Here is a 9,476-nt window from a genome sequence, read left to right on the forward strand (position 1 = left end):
TTTTTTTTTTTTTTTATATTCTTCTTTCACATCATCTTCGACACTCGATCGCATTGAAAATTTTATTTTCTACAACGCGCGCGATGAGAAAATTAATAATAATTATTACTATTTGTTTTTTTTTCTCATATGATTGTTTTAATATCACACACAAAGATGAATAATCTTGAAGATATAAATTTAAATAAAAACTCACTCTCTCTCTCGCGTTGATGAGAAAATAAATTTTTCTATTTGGCGATCGATCTAACACACCGAAAACACTTACACCACAAGCATAAATTATTTCTTTCTGATATATGATACTATATATATATATATATATACATTTCCGTGTGTGTGAGAGAGAACGAATGTCACGCCTTCCACTTTTTTTTTAATCTCGAAAAGAAAAAAAAAAAGAAAGAAAGAAAGAGAGAGAGAGAAAAAGAGAAATAGAGAAATAAGGATAATCAAAATAATAATAAGAAAAAAAATAGATGAAAGAGTTAATTATTATTATTATTATTATTATTTCAAAAATATACAAATAAGAGACCAAAATTTTAATCGAGAGTAGATAAAAAGAAAAAATTTAACGGCAGAAAGAAGAGAGAGAGAAAAAAAGAGAACGAAGAAAGAAAATCATTTCCAAATGACAAAGAAGAGAAAACAATTAATTTATTAAATAAATTATATATAATTCATTTTCGTTCATTCATTCGTTCGTTCGTTTATAAAATAATTGTCGATGTGTCAGTTGGGTATTGCGAGTTGCTCTACTTACGCGTGTTCACTTAATTTGCAATCGACAAATCGACCATAGCTCTCGTATTAATTTCATTAAAATATAATTGTTTTTCTTTTTTATTTTTTTATTTTTTTATTTCTTTTTCTTGTCAACAAACTTCGTATTATTCATTACGAATAATAAATTCCACGTCAAATTACTCGCTCGCAACAAACTATTTGTTCTCGAGTTTATTTTTTAGGCTACAATTAATTTAATGAATTAAAGAAATGAGAAATAAAACGAGAATATATCATCAATTTGTTTTCGTAACATTTTTTTTATTGTACTTATCTAAGAAAAGACAAAAAATTGAAATAAATAAGAAAAATATGACATGATGGAAAAGAAATTGGAAATGGAAGAGAAGATACATAGAAAAAAATATGATAACGATTAAAATCGTATAATAACGAACGATCCGTATCTTTGGAACAACACCCGTAACCACACACACACACACACACACACATGCTCGAGTTTAAATTTATTATTAAAATATGATAAATAATAATTGTGAAAAAAGAAGAAAAAAAATAAGAAACAAAAAAAAAAGTATGCCGTGGCACTCGATCTTTCTTAACGCAAAAAGACAGAAAAAAAAAGAGAAGGAAAAAAATAAGCAAAAATCAACAAAAATAATATATTTTCCCTTGCCACAACATAATGATAATATATACATATGTGTATATACGTGTGTGTGTCTCTCTTCATTCAATTCTTTCTCGTACCCGAATGCATTAACCCCCCACCCCACCCCACCCGAGCCCTCTCTTTCTCTCTCCCTCATAGCCGTGCGTTTCAACCACCGATTCAACCATCCCAGTGAAAAAACCCATTTCCTCTCGTTTTCGGTATTCCCGAAAAGAAAAAGTTTCGTCATTTCCTCGAGTACGTGTGTCTTTTTAAAAAAAAAGAAAAAAAAAAAAAAAAAAAAAAAAAAAAAAAAATCCTCTCTTAACACACAGGATATCAAACTTTTCGAATAGAAGCTCTCTTCTCTTCTCGTCTGTGTTTATCGCGTTTTTATCACGGTGTGCCTCATCAATGCGTTAAAAACCCCCATACTATTATATGTTCCATTTAAAAAGTGGTGAATACGTGTTTGTACGTATATTATTATTAGATGTTTTCATACCTTCTCTCGGCTCGTTTATGTCGTATTACCTACCCTTAATATTATATATAAAAAAAAATATATATATATATATATTATTTATAATATAGTTACATGTGTATACTAAAAACAGGGTGTTACTTAATTATTTCGATTTTTTACGAACAAATATAAATTTTATTTTCTTATATTCATTTTCTTTGTTTTTTACTTTACACGGACGGCAGTGTAAAGAAAAAAAAAATTTTCGATCGTGAAAAGTTATCTATTTGAAAGAAATAAATAATATCAATATATATTATTTCAAAAAGAAAAAGAAAATATTATAATTAAAAAATCAAATATAGGATCGAATTAAATTAAGGACACCCCGTACAATCAGCTAACCCTTTTACCCTAGCCGCCCCATTTTAACCCTCGCCCTTTTGAAAACCCTGCCGTTTGTTTATTCCTGTCGTAAGAAAAAAAAGAAAAAAAAAAAGAAAAAAAAAAGAACAATATATATGAAGCACGCACTAAGTTAATGAGACAAAAAGAGAAAAATAGACCCGCTGACGAAAATGAGCTATGAAAATTGAAATGTAAGTTTTGTCAATGTTGAACCAGTTTAGTATAATTGGTCCTCCACGCTATATATTATATATATATATACTCTATCCCAACTGGCACGAAAATCTAGTTGTACATTATTTAGAGAATCTTTTTCCCTTTCTTACTTTCTTACTTCTTTTTTTCTTTTACGCGTTTAGATCCACCTCCTCTTGCCCCCTGAAACCACCCTCCACCCCACCCCCTCTCTCTCTCTCTCTTTCTCTCTCTCTGTTTCGAATTAGATTTTGAGTTTACAATACATTTACATTAAAGCAGTGACAACAAACATTTTCGTACTTTCGTAATTCGTCCGCCATTTTGTAACTTTTTGTGATGACCGATTTGTAGAATTCCTCCTGATATTCGTTTTCTTTCTCTCTCTCTCTCTCTCTCTCTCTCTTCTATTTCTTCTTCCCCGTTTGTTTTGATCTAATTCTTTTTCTAATTCTTATCTGCCTGTACTTTAATTCCTATTACTTTTATATGTTTTCATTTGATTTTGTTTTTTGTGTTTTATTTTGCGAGTATACACAGACGAGTTCAACACGAAATCAGATCGAACGTCCTGATTAATTTTTTTTTCCTTTCTTGGCATATAATGTGTGATTAATTCATTTATTTATTGATTAAGAATTTTCTAATTAAAAATTAATAATATTTCTTGCATATTAATGTTTCGATTTTCAAAAGAAAAAAAAAAGAAAACAAAGGAAAGTTGTAATAACGAAAAAAAAAATATATTTGATGGACGTTCGATCGTAAATCGCTATTTTCTGGTATAAAATATATTTTATTATTATTAAATTAAAAAAAATATATATATATATGAAACGAAAAATAGAGATTTAATTAAACATAATTATACCAGGAAGGAGTGTTTTGAAACTTTGTTCACAAAACAAAAATAACAAAATATGGTGTCATACGCTTGCGCGGCTCTTCTTCGGCTTTTAAGGAGCGCATGGTGTTGATATATTTTTCATCATAAATCGTTACATTCTTTTTTAACAATATAGGGAGAAAAAAGCGTGATAACATTTTATAAGGGATTTCTTTCCTCCCGTAGATTTAAACGATGTAAAATTATAGTTAACGACTTAACATTATGACGTACAGATAATATTGTCGTATTTCGTAAATCATGGCTTTATATCGGAGCTGGTTAAATCGACCAATTATTTACTTGTCCAAATGTATTCGTATTCTTTTCGAGAAAAGCAACATAATCAGAAGAATAAAATAAAAAATGAAAAAAGAAAAACTTATATAAAACTCGTCGACGAGCGCAATTTTTTAAGTCAAACTCTCCGCGAGCGAACCGAAATTTGTAAAAACGAAAACACCCGAAACATCATCCTATCTTTTGTATGAAAAATAGACAAATTGCTAGAAGAAGAAAAAAAAAAAAAGAAAAACAATTCAAAATAGAAAGCTTGAAAAAAATTTATTCTTCAAGAAACTCACGAATTATTTTTGTAAATCAAAACTACTCCTAATATTTCGTTTTCTATTTGATGGAAAAAGAAAAAGAAACGGAGGAAAAAAAAATAACAAAACCAAAGTAAAAATTATTTAAACGTCGGTCCGTCCAAAATTTGTAAAATTTATCGAACGAAATTATCGAGCATCTCGTTTTCTCTCTTCCTCTCTCTCTCTCTCTCTCTCTCTCTCTTCCTCGTAAAGGAAAATAGAGAAAATTATTCAAGAAAAAGGAAAAAAAAAATTGAAAAAAAGGAATATCCCTAAAATATTTTTGCTTGGCTAACTTAATATAAAAACTTCTTATTTGCATGCTTCGTGGAGAACCAGATGCTCGGTTCCAGAGTTGAATAACAAGAGAAACAAAGAAAGAAAAAAAAAGAAAAAACAAAGTGAAAAGGAGTTACTCTGCATCCGATATTCGTTGCGCACGTTGCTGACGTAGAAAAGAAAAAAAAAAAAAAGATATAAAGAAAAAAGCAGACCTCCAATCCTCCTCCCTCCCCCCACCTACCCAGCCCCAAAATGCAAACAAACCAAAATAAAAAGAAAGAAAGAATGAAAGAAAGAAAAAAAAGACAATGGCCGACTCTGTAAGGCCGAGGAAGTGTCGCCAGTCATCTGATATGCATAACCTCGCTTGCGTAGTTTTCCAAGTGTTTTAACACAAACATTAGCAAGAAATAAACAAACAAATGTTTTTTAAAACAAAAACATACCGACACCTGAAACAAAACAAAAATTATCCGAGTAAAGAAATAATTGATTTGAGAGTAGTGTCAATCGAGTACTACTACAGTCTGGGAAAACGGAACGCGAAAAATGACAAAATTAAAATAATAATTACAATAAAATTATAATAGGATTAAAACAAAGAAAAAGAAAGTACTTAGGATAGACGATTTATGTTTTTCGCTAATAAGAAATTATCTGTAATAGAAAAAAAAAAGAAAGAAAGTATGAAAAAGAGAATGACAACGTAATAACAAAGATGGCCGGCCGCCATTGCGATCAAACGTAACGAAGATGAGAACCCGATGAGTTTTGGAGAAGTTTCGGGATGAAAGTCGAAGAGGATTTTAAGCGTAGAAGATATAAATCGTCCATCGTAGCGAATAATTTAAAACAAAATTTAAGAAACAACAAAATCTGAAAAACGAAAGATAAATTTGTGAAAAGATAAAACGTTTTTCTTGACTGTATTATATTCACTAAATATATTCGACCACAGTTTCCCCCACCACTTCACAATCACAATCAATACCACTCGATTCTCCATGGTAATCACTTGCAATATACAATTAGTCGGTACACTGATGAATCCCGTAATTAGACACCGAACGGACAAGTAGAGAAAAGCCCGAGTAGATAAAAGAACAAAAAACAAACAAAAAAAGAGAGGATGATATTAGTTCCGTTCTTGTCTCATCCAATCTCATTATTACCTGCTTTTGCATGAGCGAATGATCTGCGTCCTATATTTATTTACCCTTTCTTGATTTGTTTTCTTCTTCCATGAAAAAATATACTAGAGAAATGATATTAGTTATTATTATATAGTAGTTTTAGTGATGATATTAGATAAATAAGAGAAATAAGACAATTCAAAAATGCGATTAAAATGTTTTAACTGGCTTGTCTCGGAAATAAACTAATACGAGAAAAAGGAAGATGGCCGTTTTCCTTCAAATTGGCTACAAAAAAAAAAAAAAAGAAAAAAAACGATGACAAATAGAACAATTATTGTTATATCTGGGTCATCTTTTTTCTTCTTCTTATTTCTCTTTATCGTTGAAAATCCTATTAGCAAATTTGAAATAAATTAATGTTTATTAGGATCTAATGTTGACTCAACGTTTTAGGAACAAATCTTAAAAGAGAGACAAGTGACCGGACGTGTCCAGATTCAAGTGTCCTACGAAAACGAAAGGAAAGAATTGATCGTCTCAGTATTCACGGCTGATGAATTATGTGCCAGAGAAGATACTGGTTATGGAACGTTACCTGAAGCGTATGCCAAGTTGATCCTAACTCCAGCTTGGTACGTTCAGCATCAGCCACGGTACGATTTACCATTCCAAACGGCAACATTTCCAAAAACGTTTTATTTCAATATATTGTATATATGTGTGTATCACATATATAAATTTATAAAATAATAAAACTAGAAAAAAGAAAAACGTCATGTCACAAAGAATGTAATTAAACGTTATTTTATTTTCTTCAATGATCCATTTAGCGGAGATCAAATCACATTAAAAACAATGGTGGCTGAACCAACCCAAAACCCTATTTGGAATGCCACCCTATTGTTTCCTGGAGTGGACGGTGAAAGTCTGATGAATAGAGCGATCGAAGTATCTCTTTGGGATTATTGTCCCGAGGGTGATAACGTCTTTCTCGGTGAATGTACGGTGGAATTACCAAAGGCTTTGGAAAATGATCGAGCTGTTTGGTAAGTTCAATTAAGCCCTTGTTTGTTCCTTCCTATGTTGTTTTCCTTTTTTTTTTACCTTGACGTAAGCAAAATTGCTGCAAATACTTTTTTTTGACGCATACTCTTTATTAAATACCGAATGAATAAAATGAAACACGTAAGTTTTTTGATTGTGATTGCAATAGCAATTGGAAAACTAGAATATTTTGTCTCGTTGCGTAGATATTTATGATTCGAATTGATGTTTAGGTATCGTTTGGAGGATCCCCGAGGTCTTCGTTCTGGTAAATCGCCATATTGCTCGCCACGTGGCTCCTTGTCAATGGAAGTTGCACAAAGATTCCTGAGAAAGACCGAATTACGTGAGAGAAGTTACAGCGACGACACACAAAGCGACAGCGGAAGTCCCGAACTTGGTTTCTTACATCCCGATCACGCCTGGCACGTCAATTCGAGACGTGGCTCCAGCCAATCGGAACAACTCGAGGTCGAGCCCTATGAACTTAATAGGGATTACAGTAGATCTTTACCAGGAAGTCGTCGAAGTAGTTTCCAAAGTCAATGTGGAACTGATAGCAAACGTAAGTCCTTCAAAGTCTCCTAGGATTCCTTGATTTTCATTAATGACTATTTCATTCCGTAGAAATTATTGACTATAGCTGATAAGTAAATTTGTTAAATGATTAACTGTCGTGATCAATAAGCGTAGACTCGTTAAATTCTTCATTGATTGATATTTAAACTTATAATTAGTAAATGATTAACTAATTGAACCATACATTAGACTATTTTAATTATAGACTAGAACTTTATTCTCATAACAATCCCAATAAAAACTTGTCATTGACTGTTCTAATAACGTTAAACCCATTAAAATCTTTAACTAATTCTCATCCATAGAATCTTGGATTTAATCAAAATATCGAATCTCCTAAAAATCATTGATTAACTGGATCTATCGATTCATCAAATCATTCTACTACTCAATCAATTAATTCCAATAAAATTGTTGATTAATTCAAATCATTTTAGGTGGAAGTATGGGAGAAGCAGACATGCCTATCGTCGTTCATTACAATCGTGATCGACGACGAAGTTCTTGCACAAGGCCTATGAGAGATCCCGAAGAAATATTAGAAGGTCTGCGTACTTTGAAAGCTGCAAAGGGTGAACTAAGCAGAACGATGAGTCTTACAGGAGATAAAAGACGCGGAAGCCGTGAGTATAAACGTGTGTTTTCAATCGACCATCATTATGTCTAATCGTCTGCCTGTATTTCATTCAAAATTTATTTTTCTCTCTCTCTCTCTCTCTCTCTCTCTCTCTCTCTCACACACTGTGTCTGTCATTTTCTCTCTTTCTCTTATTGTCATTTCTTATCGTCTCTCTTCATTTCTTCATTTCTTTTATTTTTTTATATTTATATATATATATATATGTGTAAATATGTACATACATATATATGTTTCCTTCTTTCTTTCTCTCTCTCTTTCTCTCTTTCTCTCTTTCTCTCTCTTTCTGTGCATCGTCACTGTATTAATCGTTGTCAAATAAAATCATCAACAAACTCGTCACATTCACCGCCTGAATCAATAACACTCGTAAATTCCTTCGAATCAACCAAGAGGAACCAACCAATCCGTCAACAACCTCGGATGCAATTCTCGCACGAGCATTACATTTTTTTTAAATATATTTATTACTTACACTTTTTTAAAAACATTGTTATAATATATCAGCTCATTGATCGTTGATATTCAGGGAAAAGAAAAAATTGATTTCAAAATTAATCCAATTATCGAGAACGATGAGCTCGTATATTTTGTGTATATATATATATATATAAATATTCAATGAGTTATAGCGGAGCATTCTTCCACTATTAATTTAAAATAATTGATATTTGCTCGCAATGCAATAATTTAAAAATTTTTCTAAATAGAAAAATATTCAGAGCTTATTAAACTTTTTAATTGGCATCAATTTTATTCCACACAAAATAGTATAATTTTATTATAAGAGAAATATTATTTTACATAAATTATAAAAATTCGTCTCACAAAAGAGAGTACAACCAATTGTTTGAAAAATTAATATAAAATGCAAACGATAGCAAAACCCAATTACAAAAATATTAATAATTGCATTTTTATTACTTCTCGCATATGTACGAATATTTTAATGAGTCCAATTTTCTTATCTCATTTATATCAACTTATAATATTTCCCCGACAATAAAATGTTCTTTCGCAATCAAATTAATATCAATTTAAAAGTTTAATTATTTGAAAATACATTTCTCTATGTATTAAGAATTCGAAAAGTTTTGCATTAAAAGCAAATTATTTAAAATTAACGGTGAAGGTGAATACGAATGCTCTTATGACTCACTGTACATATCTAAATACATACGTGAGTTAATTGAAAAATTTCGAGCATAACTTAGAAACTATGTTTATTCCGGTCTCAAACTTACTTTTATTAAAAAAAAAAAAAATAATAAAAATTGTGTTCTCTTTTTTGTTGATGCTCGAAACATTTCAATCCACTCGTGTATATGATTGCATTTGATCTCTCACATAGCATACATAACGACACCATGATTATGATCAACGTTACTTGTGCGAGTCTCTTTGTGCATTGTCTGTTTCTCTCTTTCTTTCTTTCTCTCTCTCCTTCTCTCTCTCTCTGTCTCTCTCTCTCTCTCTCTCACTCTTTCTATCTTACATTTACATATATATGTATATTGACCGTATATAAGTTTTCATTATTAACATATGTACTTGATTGTCCGATTGTTTTTAGATGTTTTTTTATTATGCTTAAGCAGTATGATTAACGTTTGATACTTACTGATGTGTATGTGTATTGCACAATTATTAATACATTATAAAAAACATATGAAAACAATTGAACAGTCAAGTACATATAATACATCGACGTCTACCTCATCATCTGTACGTATTTATATGTTAATCATATCTGTATCTCTCTTTTATGTAATCTCTCCTCTCTATCTTTTCATTTTGTATTTTATATATATATAATAAATATATATATACATATATATAAATTATATTATA

The 9,476-nt window shown here is 30.6% G+C and overlaps 1 protein-coding gene across 8 annotated transcripts in view; it reads left to right on the forward strand.

The window, feature by feature from the left end:
- Positions 1-9,476, forward strand: part of LOC106790608 (regulating synaptic membrane exocytosis protein 2) — a 71,454-nt gene that overhangs the window by 51,597 nt on the left and 10,381 nt on the right. For 3 of the 8 annotated variants that reach the window (XM_014755645.1, XM_014755654.1, XM_014755686.1), the window contains exons 15-18: positions 5,819-6,018; positions 6,196-6,411; positions 6,643-6,974; positions 7,426-7,623. In XM_014755645.1, coding sequence (XP_014611131.1) covers positions 5,819-6,018; positions 6,196-6,411; positions 6,643-6,974; positions 7,426-7,623 — 946 coding nt within the window. Of the gene's footprint in view, positions 1-5,818; positions 6,019-6,195; positions 6,412-6,642; positions 6,975-7,425; positions 7,707-9,476 lie in introns of those variants that run through there. The other 5 variants (XM_014755662.1, XM_014755695.1, XM_014755670.1 and 2 more) reach the window with 4 other exon arrangements.

This window comes from Polistes canadensis, unplaced genomic scaffold, assembly GCF_001313835.1.
Source record: "Polistes canadensis isolate GaletaPanama2010 unplaced genomic scaffold, ASM131383v1 scaffold_7, whole genome shotgun sequence".
NCBI lineage: Eukaryota > Metazoa > Arthropoda > Insecta > Hymenoptera > Vespidae > Polistes > Polistes canadensis.